At 40.5% G+C, this 27,491-nt stretch overlaps 1 protein-coding gene across 2 annotated transcripts in view; it reads right to left on the bottom strand.

The window, feature by feature from the left end:
* Positions 1-27,491, bottom strand: part of c7h2orf76 (chromosome 7 C2orf76 homolog) — a 60,109-nt gene that overhangs the window by 22,279 nt on the left and 10,339 nt on the right. For both annotated transcript variants that reach the window (XM_036138763.1, XM_036138762.1), the window contains one exon: positions 9,198-9,235. In XM_036138763.1, coding sequence (XP_035994656.1) covers positions 9,198-9,235 — 38 coding nt within the window. The remainder of the gene's footprint in view (positions 1-9,197; positions 9,236-27,491) is intronic.

The raw sequence follows: 27,491 nt of genomic DNA, 5'->3' as shown, positions 1-27,491 counted from the left end.
GTGCTTGTGAGAGGCAATTTGGGGGGAAACCTGGTTACATTATTCAATATATATGCTCCTCCAGGGAGCGATATTGATTTTTTCAAGAAATTAACTAATATATTGGTAAAAGAAACACAGGGTGTTCTGATTTGCGGAGGAGACTTAAACATTCGTTTGCAACCAAAGTTGGATTCTTCCAGGGAGAAAGCCTACCAGAAAGAACAGCAATATAAAAAAATAAATACACTATTTAAGGAAGTCGGCCTGATAGACATATGGAGAGACTTTTACCCCAGTAAAAAGGATTATACACATTATTCAGCCACTCACTCAGTATACACTAGAATTGATTATTTTCTGACATTTACAAAAGACAGAGACAAAATAGACAGATGTGAGATTGGAACAATAGACATGAGTGACCACTCACCTGTATACCTAACAGTGGACCTAAGCCTACAAAAAAGAAATAATTTATGGAAATTAAATTCAGGTTTGCTTAATAACCAGTGGTTCAAACAGGAAATACGGAAGGAAATTGGTTCTTTCTTAGATCTCAATGACAATGGAGAAGTATCTCCTCCGATATTATGGGACACTCTTAAAGCGGTTTTGAGGGGAAAAATTATAGCAATGTCATCGTACATAAAAAAAATAAGAAATAAAAGATCAGAGGAATTACATAAAAGATTGGAAGATCTAGAACAAAAACATAAACAAAATTGTACACCAGATATACTGGAAGACTTAAAGAGAATTAGAAATGAAATAAATGATATGGCAACACAGGAAACTATGAAAAATCTTATGTTTCTTAAACAAAGACACTATGAAGGCGGATCAAAATCTATGAGGATCCTAGCATGGAAACTAAAAAAGAAAACAGCAGAGAATACAATCCATAGAATCAGAAACCCCAAATCAAAATTATTACAGAACAAATTAAATGACATTCAGGAAGCATTTGAAATATTTTACAAGACCCTATACTCAAAAATCTCTGGAGGAACTATAGAAGAAATTGATGAATATTTGAACTCACTAGAGCTGCCTGTTATGAACGAGGAACAGAATGAAATGATGACATCAGACATTACAGAAAAAGAATTGAAAAACACAATAAGTAGATTAAGACCATGTAAATCACCTGGGTCGGATGGATACACGGCAGAATTTTATAAGGAATTTCAGAAAGAGTTAATTCCAATCCTCCTCCCTTCACTAAATTGGATTTTGAAAAAAGCGCAAACACCTCCGAGCTGGAAGGAGGCAATTATCTCAGTAATACATAAAGAGGGCAAAGACAAACTGGATTGTGGCTCATACCGACCGATATCTGTTTTAAATATTGATTACCGACTTTTTACTTGTATAATGGCCAGACGATTGGAAGAATTTCTCCCTTCCGTAATACATAACGATCAAACTGGTTTCATACGACAACGTCAAACACAGGACAATATAAGAAGGACGCTACATGTTATAGATCACATACAAAAAAATAAACTGGAAGCCATTATTATCAGCATAGATGCGGAAAAAGCATTCGATTCAGTGGATTGGAATTTCCTCTTCAGGGTTTTACATAGATTTGGACTACATAGTACAATAATAAAAACAATTCAAGCATTATACAATAATCCCACAGCGAGGATTAAAGTTAATGGATATTTATCAGACAGAATTAACTTAGAAAGAGGGTCAAGACAAGGATGTGCGTGGTCACCATTACTCTTCGCATTATATTTAGAGCCACTAGCCCAATCGATAAGACAAAATAAGGACATCAAAGGAATAATTATCAAAGGGAGAGAACATAAATTGGCTTGTTATGCAGATGATATATTGATTTATATGGAACAACCCACCTACTCCCTCCCAGCCTTGCTGCAATTACTCGAACAATTTGGTCAACTATCAGGATACAAAATCAATATTAACAAAACTCAGTTACTGTCGTATAATTATACTCCAACTCAGGAAATCCAAAACAAGTACCCCTTAACCTGGCACACTGACCACTTTAAATATCTAGGCATTACTATACCAAAGGACCTTGGAAAACTATTTGAATATAATTACGCCCCCATACAAAAAAGAATTAAAGAAGATATCACGAGATGGAATCTTACTCCTTTTCTAAGTTTTAGCTCAAGAATTAACTCGATTAAGATGAACATACTGCCCAGATTGTTATATTTATTCCAAACTTTGCCAATTGAAATAAATCCAAAAGTTTTTCATGAATGGGACAAACTACTATCAAGATATATTTGGCAAGGTAAAAGACCTAGAATTGGATATAAGGTATTGCAACTGGAAAAGAAGAAGGGAGGTTGGGGTTTGCCTTCCCTTAGAGATTATTATTTAGCAGCACAAGCAAGAACATTGATACACTGTTGCGACCCAACATATAATGCTCAATGGAAAACTATTGAAACAAAGGTGACACCCATTCCTGTGCAGGCAATTCTAGCTGATGCAAATCTACAGGGTTTCATAAACAATATAGATAACCAATGGATGAAAACAACCCTTAGAGCATGGAAAACTATTGTTAAAGAAAATGCACTTGAGAACGACTTGACAATCATAAAATGGATCGCATATGATTCAGACTTCACACCAAACAAACTGGATGCCAGATTTAAGGAGTGGACATCCAAGGGAATCACTGCTCTGTGCACAATAATGAACAACAACATCTTAAATGATTTCGAAACACTCAGAAGAAAATATTCTTTGGACAAACAGGACTTCTATCGATATTTGCAACTAAGGAATTTTGTTAGCTTAAAAATTAAACCAATCACTGACAAAAAGATGAACTTAATGGAAATTTTTATTAATGCCTATAAATCAAAAATTACAGGGAAAATTATCTCGCTTATTTATAAAAACCTTATGGACCTAAAGAACAATTCAACCCAACATATCAAAACAAGATGGGAGAGAGAGGGCAATTTGACAATAACGGAGGAGGAATGGACAATAATGTGGAGATATCAATGGACATATAATAAATCACTACAATGGCAGGAATTTGGATGGAAAAATTTGGTAAGATTCTTTATTACACCTGCTCAGAAATGTCACTATGATGGAAATCCTCCTGCATGTTGGAGAAAATGTAGAAATCAAAATGCAAACCATTATCATGTCTTCTGGGACTGCCCAATTATAAAACATTACTGGAAAGAGATAAAAAGTGCTCTACAAGACATTTTTAAGCAAAACATTCCTTTGGAATTCAAGCTTATGTATTTAGGTATAATTCCTCAAGACGCCACAAAAAGAAACAAATATCTGATGACCATTTTATTAACAGCAAGTAAGAAAAACATTACAAGAAAATGGTTATCACATGACAAACCAACATTAGACGACTGGATTAACATAACATTCAACATCTATGAGATGGGAAAAATAACAGCCTCTCTCAGTCACAGGACCGAACAATTTGATCAGTGTTGGAAGGTTTGGGTAGACTATGTAAAACCTAAAAGACCTGATTTCATTTTTAAAGACCAAACTTGTTAAACTCCCTCAGCAACCCACTCTCTTAGAATAGCCATGCTTTATAATTATCTTATATTATATTGTTTTGTTACTGTTCCCCCCCCCCGCCTTTTTTTTTTTTCTTTTCTTTTTTTTTTTTTTTTTTCCCACACTTTCTTTTCTTTATAATCACTTTAAAATCTCCCTCAGAGAAGTGTAGTTACATTTTTGATTTGACTGTTATAAGGCAATGGTCTATATGTTAATCTTATTTCAAATGTTGAAGTTAGTTTGATGATGCCTATTGTCATGTAAACGATACTTTCTCGAGAACCAATAAAGATATAATAAAAAAAAAAAAGAGGTATCATTACATTGATAAATTCAAGCGCTACTGAGCGAATCAGTCCTTAGAATGTTATTTACCCCCCAAAAAATTCTGGTTAACTTGGGATTTGCATTGTGAATGGGTTGAAACACCTGAATTAGTCAAGCTAATTTAACCTCAATACACACAGTTGAACTTTGGTTCTTTAACTTAAACAAATCATTATTTGATGAAATAATATTTTGTTCAACTCAGGATTCACATTGTGAATGGATTGAAACACATGCCTAATGTTTTCCTAAATTAGTTAAGGTCATTTAACTCCATTCCATGCTTTTTGAATCAGGTCTGCAGTGAACGGTAGGTAAAAGGCGAACACAATGGCGGACGAAAACAGAGAAAATGACGAGTTGTCGACGTATTTTTGTTATTTAGATAACATATCACAAGATCGTTATAAGAATAAGTTGATGGTTGATGGTATCAGATTGCCAGATCCATACAGCAAAAGCCTGAAGGGATGGAGCGAGTCTGTGAAATGCTGGCCAAGTATTCCATACGGCGACATATACAGCTACCTTATCAACACGCCAGGCCAGTACACACACGAGAGAGTATGAAAGCCATGAAATCACTTGACGGCTACAACTATTTCATATCGGGACATGTTCAGACATGTTTGTATAACATACTGGAGAAAGACACGACTGTGTGCTTTGTGAAAGCCAAGGTTTCCCCATTCCAATGGGCCAACGACAGTATAAATCTCAGATCTAAATATTTTTAGAGTAGTCACTGTAAAGTAGCTCTAAATCAACAATTGAACATATATTCAGTTACTGGATATATTGTGTTATTAATCCTTTTCACAGACTCATGCCAGAGGGTTTGCATTCATTGTACATATACGTATATTATTACGGAACAAATGTTTACGACTTAACTTAAGCAGTGTTTCCCGCAGCACTATCTTGGCGAGGCAACCGCCTCGCCAAACTCACGCTACCGCCTCGCCAACATTCCAAAAAAAACAAAAACATAAATAAATAAAAAACAACTAACTCAATATGCTTGCATGGCTATTTGACGATAACACAAGTTTTTTTGTTGTTGCTTTCTCGCGTGCATATAGTGAATGGCAGGGAAAAAAACAGTCAAAAATACATGGATACTTTGAAGCGAGAAGCAGGTCGACTTCACCGTCGGCGTCTGCATTGAAGGCTCGATGCAGACGGCGCCCCACCCCCCACCGCCGCCGTCCACCCCCCCGGACAGCTCACCGCCTCACCTAAGCAAATTCCTGCGGGAAACACTGCTTAAGTATATATCTTAATTTTTATTTATAGAATTATTTAAGTACAACAATGACTAATGTAAAATTAAGTTGAAATTTATCAAAGATGAAGTGTAGACTGCAAATTCTGTCGTGGTATGATGGCTCCCACAGTCGACTGGGCATTATTTGACTTTGTAAAGTGCCTTGAGATGACATGTTTCATGAATTGGCACTATATAAATAAAATTTAATTGCATTGAATCGTCCAAGACCAACTGGGAGTTTAACAAGACAGAGCATACACACAAAAAGACCACATAAGAACTGATGTAGGAGTTTATTCCATATGAAAGAAAAGTAACAGGTCAATGGCAACAGTAGCTCCACTAGTGGCTTTACCAAGGAGTGAAACGCAGATAAGCTGTGAACCAGTTTTCAAGTCTAGAGGTAGACAGAGCACAATAACAGTTTAGCCAATAGCTATGTTTAAGTGAAGGAGCATTGCTAGCCCACCTGGGTGAAGCAGTCTAACAGACTTTTTAAGAAACAAAACGAAATAAAGTTCAAACTACACTGCAGACAAGGTTCAAAAAGTATGGAAGCATGTGCATTAATCTCGCATTATAAGAAATTTAACTCTGACTCTACAGTGTGTGGGCGGAGCACAATGTTGTTTGCAATAGTAGCCCAGTCAATAACCCACTCCAGGACAGTGTCGCGTGTGAATAGAAAGCCAGGCCAGATATCACTCACAAGATGTTACTAATTCAGCTAAAAAAGCAGAATAGCTGTAGCTTTAAACGGAGAAACAATTTAGCATGCCTAGTAGGACTGTGCAGGCATATTTTTTTGCAGTTTAGTGAGATGACAACTTTGGAAAACAGATAAAACAGAGCAGGGTCATGTTACCAGGCTGTCAATATTTAAACACTGGTTTGTTGCCTCAGGTAGCAGTAGAGGGCGGGGACCTTGTCGTTCCGATCCTCGGCTGCAGAAGCTGGCTCTTGGGACGTGGAATGTCACCTCTCTGGTGGGGAAGGAACCTGAGCTTGTGCGCGAGGTTGAGAGGTTCTGACTAGAGATAGTCGGACTCACCTCGACGCACTGCTCTGGCTCCGGAACCAGTCTCCTTGAGAGGGGCTGGACATTCTTCCACTCTGGAGTTGCCCATGGTGAGAGGCGCCGAGCTGGGGTTGGCATACTTGTTGCCCCCCCATCTCGGTGCCTGCACGTTGGGGTTTTCCCCGGTGAACGAGAGGGTGGCCTCCCTCCGCATTCGTGTGGGGGGACGGGTTCTGACTGTTGTTTGCGCTTATGCGCCAAACAGCAGTTCAGATTACCCACCCTTTTTGGAGTCCTTGGAAGGGGTACTGGAGAGTGCCCCTCCTGGGGACTCCCTCGTTTTGCTGGGGGACTTCAACACTCACGTGGGCAATGACAGTGGGACCTGGAGGGGCGTAGTTGGGAGGAATGGCCCATCTGATCTGAACTCGAGTGGTGTTTTGTTGTTGGACTTCTGTGCTCGTCATGGATTGTCCATCACAAACACCATGTTCAAGCATAAGGGTGTCCATATGTACTCTTGGCACCAGGACACCCTAGGTCGCAGTTCAATGATCAACTTTGTTGTCGTTTCATCTGATCTGCGGCCGTATGTCTTGGACACTCGGGTGAAGAGAGGAGCGGAGCTCTCCACCGACCACTACCTGGTGGTGAGTTGGCTCCGATGGCGGGGGAGGAAGCCGGTCCGACCTGGCAGACCCAAACGCACTGTGAGGGTTTGCTGGGAACGTCTGGCAGAGTCCCCTGTGAGGCGGAACTTTAACTCCCACCTCCGGGAGAACTTTAAACACGTCCCGAGGGAGGCGGGGGACATTGAGTCTGAATGGACCATGTTCCACGCCTCTATTGTTGAGGTGGCTAGTCGGAGCTGTGGCCGCAAGGTTGTTGGTGCATGTCGCGGCAGCAACCCTCGAACCCGCTGGTGGACACCAGTGGTGAGGGAAGCCGTCAAGCTGAAGAAGGAGTCCTACCGGGCTTTTTTGGCCTGTGGGACTCCGGAAGCAGCTGATGTGTACCGGCAGTCGAAGCGGCAGGCGGCTCGGCTGGTCGCCGAGGCAAAAACTCGGGCGTGGAAAGGGTTTGGAGAGGCCATGGAGAAAGACTTCCGTACGGCTTCCACTATCCAGCGTCTCAGGAGGGGGAAGCAGTGCAGTACCAACACTGTTTACAGTGGGGGTGGTGTGCTGCTGACCTCGACTCGGGACGTCGTGCGTCGGTGGGCGGAATAATTCGAAGACCTCCTTAATCCCACCAACACGTCTTCCATTGAGGAAGCAGAGCCTGAGGACTCTGGGTCGGGTTCTCCTATCTCTGGTGCTGAGGTTGCCGAGGTTGTTAAAAAGCTCCTCAGTGACAAGGCCCCGGGGGTGGATGAGATTCACCCTAAGTACCTTAAGGCTCTGGATGTTGTGGGGCTGTGTTGGTTAACGCGGCTCTGCAACATTGCGTGGACATCGGGGGCAGTTCCCCTGGATTGGCAGACTGGGGTGGTGGTCCCCCTATTTAAAAAGGGGGCCGGAGGGTGTGTTCCAACTACAGAGGAATCACACTCTTAAGCCTCCCTGGTAAGGTCTATTCAGGGGTTCTGGAAAGGAGGGTCCGTCGGATAGTCGAATCTCGGATTCAGGAAGAGCAGTGTGGTTTTCGTCCTGGCCGTGGAACACTGACCAGCTCTATACCCTCAGCAGGATTCTTGAGGAGGCATGGGAGTTTGCCCAACCAGTCTACATGTGCTTTGTGGATCTGGAGAAGGCATTCGACCGTGTCCCCCGGGGGATCCTGTGGGGGGTACTCCGGGAGTTTGGAGTACCGGACCCTTTAATAAGGGCTGTCAGGTCTCTGTACGACCGGTGTCAGAGTCTGGTCCGCATTGCCGGCAGTAAGTCGGACTCGTTTCCGGTGAGAGTTGGACTCTGCCAAGGTTGCCCTTTGTCACCGATTCTGTTCATAACTTTTATGGACAGAATTTCTAGGCGCAGCCAAGGTGTTGAGGGGATCCGTTTTGGTGGCCTTAGGATTGCGTCTCTGCTATTCGCGGATGACGTGGTCCTATTGGCTTCATCAGGGCGTGATCTACAGCTCTCACTGGAGCGGTTCGCAGCCGAGTGCGAAGCGGCCAGGATGAAAATCAGTGCCTCCAAATCCGAGACCATGGTCTTGAACCGGAAAAGGGTAGAGTGCCTTCTCCGGGTTGGGGAGGATGTGCTGCCCCTAGTGGAGGAGTTCAAGTATCTTGGGGTCTTGTTCACGAGATCGACAGGCGGATTGGTGCAGCGTCTGCTGTGAAGCGGGCGCTTTACCGATCCGTTGTGGTAAAGAGAGAGCTGAGCCGAAAGGCGAAGCTCTCGATTTACCGGTCGATCTACGTTCCTACCCTCATCTATGGTCACGAGCTTTGGGTCGTGACCGAAAGAACGAGATCCCGGATACAAGCGGCTGAAATGAGTTTTCTCCGTAGTGTGTCTGGGCTCTCCCTTAGAGATAGGGTGAGGAGCTCAGTCATCCGGGGAGGACTCAGAGTAGAGCTGCTGCTCCTCCACGTCGAGAGGAGCCAGTTGAGGTGGCTCAGGCATCTGGTCAGGATGCCTCCTGGACGCCTCCCTGGAGAGGTGTTCCGGGCACGTCCCACCGGGAGGAGGCCCAGGGGAAGACCCAGGACACGCTGGAGGGACTATGTCTCCCGGCTGGCCTGGGAACGCCTTGGGATTCCTCCTGAGGAGCTGGCCCAAGTGGCTGGGGAGAGGGACGTCTGGGCCTCCCTACTGAAGCTGCTACCCCCGCGACCCGACCCCGGATAAGCGGAAGAAGACGGACGGACGGACGGTTTGTTGCCTCTTCTTAAGGGGGAACAAACTATGTGTGTTGCAAATTGACACTATAGAGTAAATGAATATATCTGACTTTTGTCAACACAAACATTTATTTCCTTTAAATTAAATATTCCATATCAACAGTATAACATCCCCATATACATTTTAAAGAAAATCATGTGTGCTTTGAAAAAAAAACACTCTCGATGCAGCAGCGTTTGACTTTCAGTCTGATAGATACCTTTGCTCCATGAGCTTGGTGAATAATCTTCATGGTGTCTGAAAATACAAATGAACAGAATCATATAAGTGTTTATTTTTGAGCACATACAGAACAAAATCATGCAAATGTGTGTGTCTGTGTGTATCGTACTTACATATTTTTTTTATTTTACAGCCAAAGAGAGGAATTTGATGTACTGAGAACCTTTTTTTTTTTTAATGGTCCACAACTTTTCTTTCGACTAGACGCAATGTTCAAGACCAAGGCGTCGATTAGGTTTAGTGGGGCCACATTCATTTGGGTGTTGGGGGGAAGAGTTACCTTAACCCTGCCCCCAAGGTTTATGAGGTCGTATACGACCTCACAGAGTAAGTTGTACATTTTTGCATGTATCTTTTGATCCACAAGAGCCATCGACTTATTTTGCATCCAAAATGTAGGTAGAGATTTGCACAAAACAAGTGCCTGTTTTTCTTTTGGAGAATAATCATTGTTATGCCATCATGCAACAGTTTGTGGTGACCAAATGTTCTAAATTAGTTAAGCTAATTTAACTCCATTCCATGCTCTTTGAATCAGATCTGCAGTGAACAAGATTCACTGAATTATTCTGATTATGATCAACCACTGTGTTTTGTCTTTTGTTCTGTTTTAGCATGTAAATAGTTTCTTAGCTTAGCTTTCTTTTTATCTTCATCTTATTAGTTTAGTAAAGTTTCACTTGCCTAGTAGAGAGGATTTGTTAATCGAAATATAGTGTTAATTCAGATAAACAGCATTATATAGTAATGTTTTTCTTGATGTGCATTCTATTTTTGTTAATAAATTCTTGAACTTGAAGAAGTTGTCACTCCTTTATTCTATGTATGTGCAGAGTTTGCTGTTAAAAGATCACTAGTGCTCAAATTCATCCCTTTCAACCATTGTCCTGACATCATCTTAGGAGCTGATTACCACCAGACAATAACTTTAAACAGTGTATAATTGCACAACAGGGTTTATAATCTGAGCAGAGTAAAACAACGTTGTGATATGATTTACCAAGAGGAGGTCTTGATTTGGAAATATATGAATCCTTGACATTTGTGTAAAACAAATCCAATGTTTTGTTTTCTCTGGTAGAGCAGCTGACAAACTGTTGAACCATTGGCAGTGTAGTGATTATAATCACCGGATATTGCTACAAAACAATTGGGGTGTTGTGTCTGTATCCTGGCGAAAACGGAACTGATGACATCACATGCATTGCCGGCAACAGTTGAGGTTGGAATGTAAACAACCACTTAAACAACACTGGTGAACTCTCTTGACAAAAACTTACTACCAATAGTTCAATATCTGGACTGCAGAGATGACACTTAACAGTAACGTGTGCATGGTGACACCATCTGTTGATGACAAGCACTGCCAATCCAACTCTTTTCCTTTTCCTGCTGCTCTGTCTACTCATATAGTCAGGAAGCCCAGCAGAGAAATGTTAAAGTTGGGGATATGATCCTGCAGCAATGTCTCGGTAAAACACATAATACTGCATTACCGATACTCTTGCTGAGTCCTTGTCAGGGCTTGAAGTTCATCCAACTTGTTAGCTAATGATCTCAGATTGCCAATGATGATGGATGGCAGAGATAGTTTGAACTTCCTCCTCTCTTTATTTTTTTATTTAACCTTTATTTAACCAGAAAGTCCCATTAAGCTTCAGAATTTCTTTTGCAACAGAGGCCTGGCAAGGGTAGCAGGCAAATCACAACAAATGCATACACAATGCAAACTCTCTCACCTCTTTGCTCCTGCTCTGCAACCACAACACCTTTTCAAATCCTGTGAGATTTCTGGCTTCAGTTGTCGGATTATTTCTGCTTTTGTGATGGTAATCAGCTGCTTCCTGTTGTAAACCACCCTTTTGCTATGATTATGTATCATAACAAAAGAGCAAAATATAGAAAAGCTGCACAACATCCAATAAAAGAAGAAACGGTTGTCCAAGAAGCATTTTCCTTCCAAGAAAAGCAGGAATTAAATTTTGAAATAAAGAAATGATCTCAATCAAAGTTACAGAGCTACATCATCGTGCTGCCACCCTGAGCGGTGCAATTCTAGATATAATATCTTATTAAACTCAGAAAAGTAAAAACAAATGTTTTATCTTCTATTTTGTTAAGTTGTTGAACAGTTTTTGCAGAACTTCTGCTGAAAAAACAAACATTTTAACTTTTTTTATAATGGCTAATGTCTTTAATTATAGAAAAAGTCAAATAGCAGAAGTTTTATATTAATTAAAAATGGTTTTGTGCATCCTGGGTGTCTGGAGAGACTATGTAACAACTGTTTCCATTCAGAAAATGAAACGATGACCTTGCCAGGCTGGCACAGGGCCTGGTAATTTTTTTTCTTAGATTATGTCAAAGATATTCACACAAACATTTTTGCTACATAACACCATTTTCCACTGAAAGCCCCGAGATTTAAAGCCCCAGAATTTCTATTACCCAGCTAAAATGAATCCTGAGTATTTCATCATCTGCAATCCCGAGAGTCTGCCCTGCAATTGGTGGGTTGACGGTTCAATTACCGCGTCAACCGTTTCAGTTGTGCCCTTGGGCAAGACCCTTCACCCGAATTGTCTGCTGGCGGTGGTCAGAGGGCCCGGTGGTGTCAATGTATGGCAGCCTCGCCTCTGTCAGTCTGCCCCAGGGCAGCTGTGGCTATTAACTTAGCTCAGGACAGTCAGGAGCTCAGGAGTGTGAATGTGTGAACGGGTGAATGAATGATTGTAGTGTAAAGTGTTATGGAGTTGTCGGACTAGTTAAAGCGCTATTTTTCACCTACAACACGGACAGTGTTCCAGTGTTCTAGGTGAACCTCCAGAAGTTCTCCGATGACTAGGCCATTGTGGGCTGTGTGTCTGAGGGGAACAAGCTGGAGTACCGGTCGGTCATCATGAACTTTGTGGACTGGTGTGAGAAGAACCACCTGTATCTAAACACCAGTAAGACCAAGGAGATGATGATCGACTTCAGGAGAAGACCCCTACCTAACTCTCCCATGAACATCCAGGGGCAGGACATTGAAACTGTGGAGAGTTTCAAATACCTGGGTGTTCACGTCAACAATAAACTGGACTGGACTCATAACACCGACACTCTGTACAAGTAGGGCCAGAGCCGCCTCCACCTCCTGAGGAGGCTGAGGTCCTATGGAGTGAGCAGGCCTCTGCTTAAAACTTTTTACGACTCTGTGGTGGCCTCAGTCCTCCTCTACGCTGTCGTCTGCTGGGCCAAAGGCAGCGCAGAGCGGGACAGAAAGAGACTGAACAAGCTGGTGAGTAAGGCCATTTCTGTTCTGGGCTGCACTCTGGACTCGATGGAGGAAGTAGCGGAGAGGAGGGTGTTGTCAAAGGTTAAATCTATCATGGACTACACCTTTCACCACCTGCACCAGATTGTAGAGGAGCTGAGCAGCTCCTTTAGTGACAGACTTATACACCCTGTTTGTAAAAAGGAGCGCTACCGCAGGTCATTCATCCCTGCTGCTGTCAGACTTTACAATACCACTGTACTATAATCTGGTGTAATAACACTGCAATAACTATAACCTGTGTTTGGTGCAAACCAGTTTATGGGGCACCTCCCTCCAGATGTCCCATTTCAAATGTATCAGAGTCCTCCATGGGGACAAATTCCCAGCAGAGATACACCGCAGTACAGAAATTATAGAAAGGGACCAACCAAAGATTATGATATGCCCTTGTGCTGGACGTGTGGTTACCCAGGGCATTTTGAAAGAAGCTGCCCTAACCCTAATTAGGGTGACAGGTGTTTTTTTGTACAAAGGGCAGCACTCGAGGGCCATTTTCAAAAATCAATTGTGGGCTAACCAAATGGCACAGGGACATTTGGGTGTAGTGCTATGAAAGCCCCATCCCTCGTCTCCCATCTGCCAAAAGTCCCATATTTTTAAAGCCAACCAGGACCCCCGCTACAGCCCCCCAAAAAAGTGAAAATTCACCAAAATCACAAATAAATAGTCCCCGATGGCTCAAAACTTTAGTTAGGGGTTGTAGTACCGTTAAACCGCCACCAGATGGCAGTGTGTACACTTGGCGGGACTTTATATGGGACCGTATTGTACATATTACCATATGTACAATAGGCAGGATTTTACATAGGCCAGTGGGCAGCATTTTAATATGGGCCAAAAGGCAGGATTATACATAGGCCAGTGGGCAACATTTTAATATAGGCCAAAAGGCAGGATTATACATTGGCCAGTAGGCAGCATTTTAATATAGGCCAAAAGGCAGGATTATACATAGGCCAATGGGCAGCATTTAACATTATGTACAATCCGCAGTACACTGAATGGGACACTTGGCGGCATTTAGGTTAGGGGGTCACTTTATTACAGGTGGCAGCACTTAACATATGTAAGGAGCACCGGAGCCCTATATATAGGGCCTAAGGGGTGTAGCAGAGTGGTTAGCAACATTGGCTCCCACCCAAAGGAGCGGGGTTGGAAACCAGCCTTACCTAGTTTCTTTTTCTCAATTTTACAATGGTCAATGACGTCACAGATGACGTAGGAATAATTATCAATGGACCAATAGGAAGCTAAGGGGTGTGGCTAAGCCAATAACACCCCCCTCCCTGGAACAGACTCTGGGTCCTGGAGCAACCTCCAGGGTCCTGGAACAGACTCTGGGTCCTGGAGAACCAACATCCATAACACACACACTGATACATTGGACTGCATGTACCAAAACACTTGGTCTAACACACGTTTAATTACCACATGTCACACTTTACAACATAATGGACACACACACACACACACACACACACACAGACACACATACAGACACACACACACACACACACACACACACACACACACACACACACACACACACACAATAATTCCATATACTGCACTACCAGTACTAACCCTAACCCAATAGAACCCATTTGATAGCCTCCTGTCACCAAGTGGACCCTACTGACATTCTCAAAAACGTAAGGTAAGGCTGCCATCCAGTGGCCAATGTTCAGTATTGCATGTGTTCCTAAGGACTTTCATGAGCCCTGGCGGCCCATTCAAATGAACGCTCTAATGGCTCCACGTGAGTTCCCTGAATTTAGGGAGCATATTGCGCCATGTCCCCGGAAAATACATGGGACCATTGAGACAGGGGGGACGAGTCCTCAAACCGTCGTTAGGCTCTGACCAGCCCTTCCTCCCAGTCAGAAGTAAAGGCCTGCGTGTGTTTGTTTGTCTGAATGTCGTCAGTTCTATGTTACTGTATGTATGTATTTGTGTATCGTATGTAACTAAACGTTCGTCTGTGTGAAGTAATGTTCATGGTTTCAGAATGTTCATTTGGTTTGGGAGAACTGCAGCTCCGTAATTTAAATGACGTTTTTAATCATGAACTATGTTAACTAAAAGCTGAAGAAAGGTATGGAGAGGTTTCAATAACACAGTTTGTTTTCTTCCCACATTAAATATCTGGCCAAATTAAATTTTTACACTGAGATATGCTAACGTGTCTTAAACAGAAAATATCCCAGGGCTGTAGGAAATACTTGGGACTGGGGATAAAGGTTTTTTTTAGTTTGGAGCTTAATTATGCATTACAGCAAACAGGGGCGTTGGGGCTGTATTCAGTTATGCTATTAGATTGCGTTTGGCTTGTGTTTGTCAATGAATTCATGACAGCTGAAATAATAACAGAGTAAAAGCTTTTATATTGTAATTTTAGAACATTAATAAAATGGCAAACAGCATATGGGGAGCATATGGGAGACTGTTTGGGAGAAATGGAACCGGATGGGATATGTTTAAGGGGAGATTTTTAACTAAGGATTTTACAGCTGCCTTAAGAGAAGAATTTAAGGGCATTAAGATATACATGATTTTTTATTTAAATAGATGAGACAAACTGTGCTTTAAACAAACTGTATGGGACTAAATATGGTTGCTTTTCTAAGGCTTCTCTATTAATTTATTTTATTTCTTTTTACTTGGGATTTGAATGCAGCTAATGAGAAATTTTGAGAAGTGTCAAGATATCACAAGGCCACATTAAGCATGTCATCAGTTAGAAAATCATCTGATGTTATTAGTTATGCTGAGCTGAGGCAAGCCTCAGAGGGTCAGTTTAACCTGAAACAGGACAATAGATATGATAAACAAATCTGACCATGATGTAAACATCTGAATGTTATGGCAAGGCTGGGTCTGTGTGTTCTGGCCTGGGGGCACGAAAACTATGTCAGAGGGAAAAAATAAAATAAAGCCAGCTTCTGAAGGGTTAAATTCTGGGTAGCTTTCTCAATGTGCTGAATTACGGGGAAAACTCTTATCATGTATAGAAAAACACCAGAAGCTCAAAACACTGAAAGAGGAAATGGTTGCTTTAAAGTTTCACCCTTGACCAATTAAGATTGAAAAGCATTAATAACTAAGTTTGCATGATCAAAAGAGCTAGAAAGAAATCAAAAAAATGCTATAAAATATTGGAACACACAGATTGCACTCCTTGGGAGACTTTTTACTTTCGGGTTTTTATTGTTTTGTGCATTTTGATTATTTCTTTGTTAAGTGATTCCTTTGCTTTAATTTTTGCATCACCAGTGGCAAAAAAGTGACAACATTTAAGGTTGTTCGGCAGATAATTTAAGAAGAGGAGAAGTTTTAATACAAAATGCTGAAAGAAGAGGAACAAGAGATTCCTACCTCCCCTGGACCAACCAAGAACTTAGACACATCACGTTAAGAACCAAGACACTAAAAAGACCAGGTTTTCTTTTGTCACCTAATACACTAACAGAATTGTTTTTCTCTGAGTTACTTCTTTCAGATGATGTGAGATGAAACTGTAAAGCCACCTTTGTTCCAACAGAAAACTCTGGAAAGTGAGCTCTTTCAGGCCGTATGGTAAGAAGTCATGATCTAAAATGGACGTGCAGGGATTGACAAAAGTGACTAAATTATGCTAAGTTTAACAAACTTATGACAGGTAATATCGAGACCTTCTAGGCAAGGCAAGGCAAATTTAGTTATAAAGTACAATTCAGTATTCAGTATCCTTCTAGCGGTAAGAAGATGGCTTTGGAAATTGTTCATGTACCCCTTCCCACTGCTGCCCTCTCTACTGACTCACATTAACATTTCTATCCTGTTTTCTGCCTTTTTCTTGCAAGGAAACCTGGTCATATATAATTGGAATGTGCAAACGGAGAGATTTTAGTCTCTTTTCTTAGGCATTCTCAGAGACAAGTGAGTACCAAACGGTGCCACAGTGGTCCAGGGGACGGAGAAAAAAGGTGATGTACTTGACTCCTGCCTAATCCAGTTTTTAATCAAATTTTGGACAAAAAATCAGTAATTTTTGCAGAAGCTGCATAGAGGTTTAATGGGGGATGTGATGCTACAAGGTTAAGAGAAATGTTTTTTATTATTGAACTTATACAAAGAGGTTGAACTGTCTGTAAAATATTTTGCTTGGATAAATTTTTAAGGGATCAAGATCTGGGGTAAAGGTGAAGAACTTTTTTAGAATAGTTAGTTTCAGAGGGAACGATGTGGTTGATTTTGTTTTGAGAAAGTTTTACTGTAATTTTTGTTTTAATTTTTCTTTTCAACTTATGTACACTACACTACGGATGAAGATAGACAATTCTTGTATTAGACAATTTGATTTTGGACAAAATCCATATTGGCAAAATGCTGGCAGAATTCCTTGTGGTTTCAGACACAACGATTGGAGAAAGAAGATTTATGGACAATGTTCGTTCTGGAACGATGTTGTGGCGCTGAACTGAGACATGAGGACTGAAAAGGGACAACTAATTGCAGGGGCAAAGACAGAGGCATCGGATAACCTTCAATGGACCGCAACACGAAACAAAGATGAGTTGGCAGACACCCCTTCTGCATTTCACATCAGATTTTCCTGCACATAATTAAAACACAAAACACACAGTAGAAACATACACATTGGCGGAATGCGCTTAGAAGAAAACTTTCAGATTAAAAGCAATCAAGATTATTATTAAACCCCTAGGATGTTAATTGTTTTAAGTCAGAGCTGTTATTAGCGAGCGATAAGAGGGTCAAACGCATTCGGACAAGTGGTACTGGTCTGGAAACAAAGCTGGTAGAGTTTGCAAAGATAAGGATTTTCTTTTACTTTTCTAACAAAGTTTTTATTTAAATAATTTAAAATACATATAGATGTGTTTTGGAATTTTATTAACCCCACAAGGGGTTTTGAATAAGATTCAAAGAGGCACCTTTAAGATACAATAAGCTTCATAAAATACATCATGCATGAGAAGAAATGGGGGGAAACCGCTAAAAGACATCCATTTTGCACCAAAATATTAAGTTACGGGATGAGAGCATAGAGCAGCTTAAGTAATTATACTAAACCTAAACAGGTTCAACAACTTATGAGTATTGGTGATTAAAGTAAGGAGTGGGATACATAGGGGGGCCGTTTAATCGTAAAAGGAATATGGATAAGAACAATGTATGCAATTTAGACGACATGAAAAAAAAAAATTATATATATATATATATATATATATATATATATATATATATATATATATATATATATATATATATATATATATATATATATACACACACACACACATCTACATCAATTAGCGATAATTATGATCATGAAAAAACTAGTGGGAGAAAAAGTTAACTGTTGCTGTAATGCCTACTTTAATAGCATAAACGAATGGACGAACGAGTGAGCAAGCTCATTTTTCAATATAAGCAGAATAAACTCTAAACCTTTTAACCTTGTTCAAGCGAAGGAGAAATTGTGAGCACAGCATTTACTGGGTATCTTAAAGTATGCAGAGGCGCAACTAAGAACATAATAATTAGAATGTAAAGCACCACAAAGGTTAAGGACTTAAATGGATAAAACTGGAAGTTTAGAATAATATTGCCTTATTCTAATAAATAACTTGGGTAAATTAGGGATTAAAGCACCAGTGTAAATAGTTTGGAATTGTACGCAGTTACCTAAAAGGTGTGAGGAGACTTAACAACTATCTGTTTGAACACAAAATAGCACAATAGTTGTTCTTTAACTAAATGTTAAAACATCCAGAAGAAAAAAACACATAAACATAGTTTAGCCATCTATTAACCTAGTGGTCTTTTAGACCAGAATAATCTAACGATCGTCCTCTTGTACATGCAGAAAAGTAATGAGGTCAATTAGATTAGTTGGACATTTGGTATCTGGTCAGGACAGCAGAAGTGACTCCTGGACACAAGATGATGATAGGAGGATAACAGCTTCAACATGATATCAATGCATGAAGGTTGGCTCTGAGGAACATCAGAGCTGCAATGGCACCGGACAGTGAAACACCTGCTGTGCTAAAAAACATCTTGAACAGGACTATGCATGACTGCTTTGCTTCACAGGTGATGGAATTCAACTACAAGGTTTCATGAACATGACATGGAGAGGTTGGCGTTCAGGAAACGCACCTAGAACACACTCTTGGACTCTTTGGGGTAAATGGGCTCTAAAGGGGGACACTTAACAGGAGAGAAACTGAAAGCCTGGGCTTACGACAAGGGGACAGTTCACAGACATAGGGTGTGGGACACCCAGGAATGGCTGCTGTGGTTTGAAAATGTCAAAGATTTGTCGCAGGTGGTGGAGTGTTTCGATGACCCAGGCGCTTGGAACCAGGTTGGACAAAGGAGACGACTTCGTGTTCCCACAGGGATTACCTGTAACCTAACACTGACAGTGAACATTTTTGTTTTTGGGTTTGCTGGGGTTGCAAAAAGGAGCATCAGAGATGACTTTCTCTATCCTGACCAGGTTCACACTTAAAATGCAAAAAACAAAATTATAGAGGCCAAAACAAATACGGATACAGAGAAGTGTTTATACAAAGAATTCCACTATTCGTCAATTTAAGGTGCAGATACTAAGGCTAAACAAAGAATTAGAAGAAGGGCAAAACTTAAAGCTGATCATTTACCAATGGGTGGTCAATATTTAAGAGGGTTTAAAAGGAACTGCACAATTTCTTCAATACTCACAACAGACAGTGATTGATGAAACAAAAAAGCAAATTCTACAATGGGAATTTTTAATCTGCTGGGACAAGACGGTGCAAACATAAAATAAGGATTTATAGATCACTGGGTGATATAAGATCACAACGGTAATAATAATAAATGAATGAAACTGTAAGAAAATCACTCGGAGTAATGTCTGCTTAAAGTTTTTCAAGGATAAACTAAACACATGAGAACAAGAACTAGATACTTGTTAAAGGGTTGATTTACTTGGGGATATAATTATGCTTGGATGTATTATCAATTAAACTAATGTTGAATGACTGAAAAAGGTTTAAAGATCTAGAGCAGTATGGAGCTTCTTACATGGTCAGGGGGCGATAAGCAACAATGAGTTACTGCTCACAGCATACTACAGTTTAAAGGTTTGTTTCAAACAAGATTCAAACAGGGGGACATAAGATACAACTAGGGTCGCTTACAAAAGCTGTCTGTTAAAACAAGCAGAAGTGATTAAAAAAAAAATCAAGAATTAATGGGGTTAGAATTACTATTCGCTTCAGGTGGAGGGCGCATTCAACTACAAGTCTTTTGGGTTGATGCACGTCAAGCTGAAACCGATTCACAGAACTACTTCCTGTCTCCGCCCTGGGCTACACCCACTTCCTGAATAGCAACCAATCACAACTCCGTGTGGGCGAGGGGCATGCACACACTTCCTTTCTCTTAGCTGAGCTTTTCAAAATAAGACAAGAAGTACATAGGGCTGCTTCTTATTAATATCACAACATTATTCTGCAAATATATATAGTAGAGCTTTCTTTTACAAACTTAAGGGTTTTTCTGTTGGACTTTTTAGAAAAATGTGAAGTATTTTAGAGCTGGTTCAGTAAGAAGTTTCTGAAAGGTTTTAGTACAATTCCCTGTGTGCTAGATAAATTGAGATGAACCGTGTCACAGTAGCCATGAAACATATGATGATAAATTTCTATTGCAGAGATTTTTCAACTGTTGGACAATTGTAAGGTGAGACACACATGGGAAAGAATTATAGAGAAATGCTGCTGCAGATAATGTTGAACTTTCAGATTCCTCCTTTTATAAAAGAGTAATGCAAGATCTAACTAGAAAAATTTGCATTTCCTGCGAAAATGCACTGTGAATGCAGATAGCTGAATGATTAAGCAAAAGATGCAGAAGATCTTTGAAGAAGAGAAAAAATAGCTGAAAAGCATTGAAGAAGTTGAAAAAGTTGAAGAATTTGAAAGAGTTGAAGAATTTAAACATGAAAGAACAATAGCTGAATGATTAGAAGAAGAAAAAACTGAGGGAAAGGCACCAAACATTTCCTAACTCATTCTAAACACTGAATCGTTTAACAAAGCATAAGTAAAATTTCAAACTTGAATATACTGTTGCCATATGTGGGCCTGCATTTCTAGGGAGTATTAGGGGTTTCGCCCCCATTGAAAAGCATTGGATGTTTGACACCTCCTAACTTGGAGATGCTTTACGTGACGAGGCCCAAACTTATTGTGGAGCATTCTGTATAAAGGAGGTACAGACTCTGTAAAGCAGAAGTTTGTCCGAGCTTCCTAGAGCTACTTCCAATTAGCAACATGCTAACCATTAGCCGCTAACATGGTTGTGCTCAGGATCACCGGGTGATTGTACTCTGTCAGTTTGGTCCAAATCCTGTACTGGGAAGTGCCTCAAATAGGGGTGCCAATACTTAATGTCGCCAAATGTCACCAAAGTTCATGGGTCAGATTGGCCTCCTTTAGCAACTCAGCCTCACCACATCTGGGCCCAGAACTCAATATTTGACCAAAATGGTCAGTAGCGCCATTTCCCACAGGTGGGTGGTGCTGTATTGGCCAATTGGGTCGTGTCTGGGCATCATGCCAGGTCCTGATGGAAGCAAAGGCCCAATAGGAAAGCATGTGAAATCCAAAATGGCACAGAAAACTGACACATGGCTGAAAGTCACTTGAAAATTTTTTAAATGTTAAGAGGAAGTGACTGTGCGAATTTCAGATTCCTACATTAATCACAGCCGCTGCAGCGGGCGTCGAAAGTTGCCATTGTATCCTAATGGAGCTTCTCCCTCTGACCCTCAGAGTTCCGTCGTCATGGAAACTCACTGACACACCTGCAGCGGCCAGTCTACCGAAGTGCAGAGACTTTGCTCACAATAAGTCCCATTGGATTATAATGGAGAACTTTGCCCCGAACAACGCTTCATATCTCCTGATCCCTAAATGGTAGAGATGTAATTTTTTCTGCGTTTAGTTCGTAACGGATAGGGGAAGAAGAAAAGCTATCGTTTTTTGCTGGAAATACTTTAATAAAGGCGTAAAAAATGATGATCTAAGGGTTTTTTTTAAGGAATTTCCAAAATCCTCTAAAAACAGTCCAGAACAAATCGCTCTAGGTGAAAAAGTATAAGAGATATCAAAACAATTATTTCACTGTGAGTATCAGCAGGCTTTTGAGGACTATGTTGCTCATTTTTATGTTTGTACAAAAATCGGTGTAGGCACAGCGACGATGTAAAAAAGTGGATCATTTGGGGTGATGGAGGTCCAAAGCGTCTTCAGGATTTTGCAAATTTGCTACTCCCGAACAAATTGTTCCTGCGGAAAAACCGTAACAGTTATCCACAAAATTCCTTTTTTGTTAGTGCCAGAAGGGTTGGGACATTCATATGTGAAAGTTTCATGCCTGTACATCAAACGGTTTAGGAGTAGCGACGATGCGAAAACGTGTGATGTTTTGGATTTTCAGACGTCATTTTTCAAAACCGCTCCATAGGAAATGAATGGGGGAGGTTTCGGGTTTGTGTCGCTCTGGGGTGATTTGCGAAAAATCTGCAAATGCTACACCAATGACTGTTACATTTCCTGAATCCAGACAAAAATTCCTACGTTTTGATGTATAATTTATGTGGATAGGTTGAAAATTGAGCGAGTGAGAAAAAGTTGTTCGGAGAAGAAGAATTTGTTGAATTTCTAGAGTGCGCACTCTATAACTGCCTCCTTGACGACCATAGCAACGCATGTTATTTGCTGAATTTCTTGAAAAGCCAAATTTATTTTAAGGAGGTACTATATGAAAATGGTAAAAGATATGAAAAAGCTGAAATAGACCATAATAGCTGAAAGATATCACTACATTTTAAAAGTTGAATGGTGTTTCTAGCTGAAAGTAGGCTGAAGCAGTAAGCTGTCAAAAAGCAGCTGAAACTAGAAAAATTTGCATTTCCTGCGAAAATGCACTGTGAATGCAGATAGCTGAATGATTAAGCAAAAGATGCAGAAGATCTTTGAAGAAGAGAAAAAATAGCTGAAAAGCATTGAAGAAGTTGAAAAAGTTGAAGAATTTGAAAGAGTTGAAGAATTTGAACATGAAAGAACAATAGCTGAATTATTAGAAGAAGAAAAAACTGAGGGAAAGGCACCAAACATTTCCTAACTCATTCTAAACACTGAATCGTTTAACAAAGCATAAGTAGAATTTCAAACTTGAATATACTGTTGCCATATGTGGGCCTGCATTTCTAGGAGTATAAGGGGTTTTGCCCCCCATTGAAAAGCATTGGATGTTTGACACCTCCTAACTTGGAGATGCTTTACGTGACGAGGCCCAAACTTATTGTGGAGCATTCTGTATAAAGGAGGTACAGACTCTGTAAAGCAGAAGTTTGTCCGAGCTTCCTAGAGCTACTTCCAATTAGCAACATGCTAACCATTAGCCGCTAACATGGTTGTGCTCAGGATCACCGGGTGATTGTACTCTGTCAGTTTGGTCCAAATCCTGTACTGGGAAGTGCCTCAAAAAGGGGTGCCAATACTTAATGTCACCAAAGGTCACCAAAGTTCATGGGTCAGATTGGCCTCCTTTAGCAACTCAGCCTCACCACATCTGGGCCCAGAACTCAATATTTGACCAAAATGGTCAGTAGCGCCATTTCCCACAGGTGGGTGGTGCTGTATTGGCCAATTGGGTCGTGTCTGGGCATCATGCCAGGTCCTGTTGGAAGCAAAGGCCCAATAGGAAAGCATGTGAAATCCAAAATGGGACAGAAAAATGACACATAGCTGAAAGTCACTTGAAAATTTTAAAATGTCAAGAGGAAGTGACTGTGTACGAATTTCAGATTCCTACATTAATCACAGCAACTGCGGTGAGCGTCGAAAGTTGCCATTCCATCTCAATTGATCCTCTCCCTCTGGCCCTCAGAGTTCCGTCGTCATGGAAACTCACTCACACACCTGCAGCGGCCAGTCTACCGAAGTGCAGAGACTTTGCTCACAATAAGTCCCATTGGATTATAATGGAGAACTTTGCCCCAAACAACGCTTCATATCTCCTGATCCCTAAATGGTAGAGACGTAATTTTTTCTGCGTTTAGTTCGTAACGGATAGGGGAAGAAGAAAAGCTATCGTTTTTTGCTGGAAAAAGTTTAATAAAGGCGTAAAAAATTATGATCTAAAGGGGTTTTTTAAGGAATTTCCAAAATCCTCTAAAAACAGTCCCGAACAAATCGCTCTAGCTGAAAAAGTATAAGAGATATCAAAACAATTATTTCACTGTATCAGCAGGCTTTTGAGGACTATGTTGCTCATTTTTATGTTTGTACAAAAATCGGTGTAGGCATCGCGACGATGTAAAAAAGTGGATCATTTGGGGTGATGGAGATCCAAAGCGTCTTCAGGATTTTGCAAATTCGCTACTCCCGAACAAATTGTTCCTGCGGAAAAACCGTAACAGTTATCCACAAAATTCCTGTTTTGTGAGTGCCAGAAGGGTTGGGACATTCATATGTGAAAGTCTCATGCCTGTACATCAAACGGTTTAGGAGTAGCGACGATGTGAAAACGTGTGATGTTTTGGATTTTCAGACGTCATTTTTCAAAACCGCTCCATAGGAAATGAATGGGGGAGGTTTCGGGTTTGTGTCGCTCTGAGGTGATTTGCGAAAAATCCATAAATGCTACACCTATGAGGGTTACATTTCCTGAATCCAGACAAAAATTTCTACGTTTTGATGTATAATTTATGTAGATAGGTTGAAAATTGGGCGAGTGAGAAGAAGTTGTTCGGAGAAGAAGAATTTGTTGAATTTCTAGAGTGCGCACTCTATAACTGCCTCCTTGACGACCATAGCAACGCATGTTATTTGCTGAATTTCTTGAAAAGCCTAAATTATTTTAAGGAGGTACTATATGAAAATGGTAAAAGATATGAAAAAGCTGAAATAGACCATAATAGCTGAAAGATATCACTACATTTTAAAAGTTGAATGGCGTTTCTCGCTGAAAGTAGGCTGAAGCAGTAAGCTGTCAAAAAGCAGCTGAAATGAGCGGAATTTTAGTGAAATACATTCATTTCCTATGGGAGAAAAAAAGCTGAAAATTTGCAGAAAAAGCTGAATATTTTAAAAAGTATAAAAGTTAAAAGTACAAAAAGATATAGCCATCGATTCCAGAAGAAGCTGAATAGTTTAAAAGTTGAATGGTTGAAATCGGAGAAAAACTGTAGGAGGAGAAGCGAATCAAACTTTAAACAGTAAAAAGGCGAAAGAGGATCTCAATAACTGTGAATGCCTACTGCATTCACAGTAATGAGCGGAATTTTAGTGAATTACATTCATTTCCTATGGGAGAAAAAAAGCTGAAAATTTGCAGAAAAAGCTGAATATTTTGAAAAGTTGAAGAGTTAAAAGTACAAAAAGACATAGCCATCCATTCCAAAAGAAGCTGAATAGTTTAAAAGTTGAATGGTTGAAATCGGAGAAAAATTGTAGGAGGAGAAGCGAAGCAAAGTTTAAACAGTAAAAACGCATTTGGAAGAATAAACAGGAATAATAATAATAATAATAATAACTAGAAAAATTTGCATTTCCTGCGAAAATGCACTGTGAATGCAGATAGCTGAATGATTAAGCAGAAGATGCAGAAGATCTTTGAAGAAGAGAAAAAAATAGCTGAAAAGCATTGAAGAAGTTGAAAAAGTTGAAGAAGTTGAAAAAGTTGAAGAATTTGAAAGAGTTGAAGAATTTGAACATGAAAGAACAATAGCTGAATTATTAGAAGAAGAAAAAACTGAGGGAAAGGCACCAAACATTTCCTAACTCATTCTAAACACTGAATCGTTTAACAAAGCATAAGTAGAATTTCAAACTTGAATATACTGTTGCCATATGTGGGCCTGCATTTCTAGGAGTATAAGGGGTTTTGCCCCCCATTGAAAAGCATTGGATGTTTGACACCTCCTAACTTGGAGATGCTTTACGTGACGAGGCCCAAACTTATTGTGGAGCATTCTGTATAAAGGAGGTACAGACTCTGTAAAGCAGAAGTTTGTCCGAGCTTCCTAGAGCTACTTCCAATTAGCAACATGCTAACCGTTAGCCGCTAACATGGTTGTGCTCAGGATCACCGGGTGATTGTACTCTGTCAGTTTGGTCCAAATCCTGTACTGGGAAGTGCCTCAAATAGGGGTGCCAATACTTAATGTCACCAAACATGACAAAAGTTCATGGGTCAGATTGGCCTCCTTTAGCAACTCAGCCTCACCACATCTGGGCCCAGAACTCAACATTTGACCAAAATGGTTAGTAGCGCCATTTCCCCACAGGTGGGTGGTGCTGTATTGGCCAATTGGGTCGTGTCTGGGCATCATGCCAGGTCCTGTTGGAAGCAAAGGCCCAATAGGAAAGCATGTGAAATCCAAAATTGGACAGAAAACTGACACATGGCTGAAAGTCACTTGAAAATTTTAAAATGTTAAGAGGAAGTGACTGTGCGAATTTCAGATTCCTACATTAATCACAGCCGCTGCAGCGGGCGTCAAAAGTTGCCATTGTATCCTAATGGAGCTTCTCCCTCTGGCCCTCAGAGTTCCGTCGTCATGGAAACTCACTCACACACCTGCAGCGGCCAGTCTACCGAAGTGCAGAGACTTTGCTCAAAATATGTCCCATTGGGTTATAATGGAGAACTTTGCCTCGCACAACGCTCCAAATCTCCTGATCTGTAAATGGTAGAGACGTAATCTTTTCTGCGTTTATTTCTTAATGGATAGGGGAAGAAGACTTGGTATCGGTTTTTGCTGGAAATATTTTAATAAAGGCGTAAAAATTATGATCTAAAGGGTATTTTTAAGGAATTTCCAAAATCCTCTAAAAACGGTCCCGAACAAATCGCTCTAGCTGAAAAAGTATAAGAGATATCAAATTAATTCTTTCACTGTGAGTATCAGCAGGCTTTTGAGGACTATGTTGCTCATTTTTATGTTTGTACAAAAATCGGTGTAGGCACAGCGACGATGTAAAAAAGTGGATCATTTGGGGTGATGGAGGTCCAAAGCGTCTTCAGGATTTTGCAAACTCGCTACTCCCGAACAAATTGTTCCTGTGGAAAAACCGTAACAGTTATCCACAAAAATCCTTTTTTGTGAGTGCCAGAAGGGTTGGGACATTCATATGTGAAAGTCTCATGCCTGTACATCAAACGGTTTAGGAGTAGCGATGATGCGAAAACGTGTGATGTTTTGGATTTTCAGACGTCATTTTTCAAAAGCGCTCCATAGGAAATGAATGGGGGAGGTTTCGGGTTTGTGTCGCTCTGAGGTGATTTGCGAAAAATCTATAAATGCTACACCAATGAGGGTTACATTTCCTGATTCCAGACAAAAATTCCTACGTTTTGATGTATAATTTATGTGGATAGGTTGAAAATTGAGCGAGTGAGAAGAAGTTGTTCGGAGATGAAGAATTTATTGAATTTCTAGAGTGCGCACTCTATAACTGCCTCCTTGACGACCATAGCAACGCATGTTATTTGCTGAATTTCTTGAAAAGCCAAAATTATTTTAAGGAGGTTCTATATGAAAATGGTAAAAGATATGAAAAAGCTGAAATAGACCATAATAGCTGAAAGATATCACTACATTTTAAAAGTTGAATGGCGTTTCTAGCTGAAAGTAGGCTGAAGCAGTAAGCTGTCAAAAAGCAGCTGAAATGAGCGGAATTTTAGTGAATTACATTCATTTCCTATGGGAGAAAAAAATATTACTGTGAATGCCTACTGCATTCACAGTAATAATAAAGAATAAAGAGAAACAGGATCTCAAGAACTGTGAATGCCTACTGCATTCACAGTAATAATAAAGAATAAAGAGAAACAGGATCTCAAGAACTGTGAATGCCTACTGCATTCACAGTAATGATTACA

This window comes from Fundulus heteroclitus, chromosome 7 (assembly GCF_011125445.2).
Source record: "Fundulus heteroclitus isolate FHET01 chromosome 7, MU-UCD_Fhet_4.1, whole genome shotgun sequence".
In the NCBI taxonomy this organism is placed as follows: Eukaryota; Metazoa; Chordata; class Actinopteri; order Cyprinodontiformes; family Fundulidae; genus Fundulus; species Fundulus heteroclitus.
Note: the sequence above shows the minus strand (reverse complement) of the source record. Positions and strands in the feature narration are given on the sequence as shown.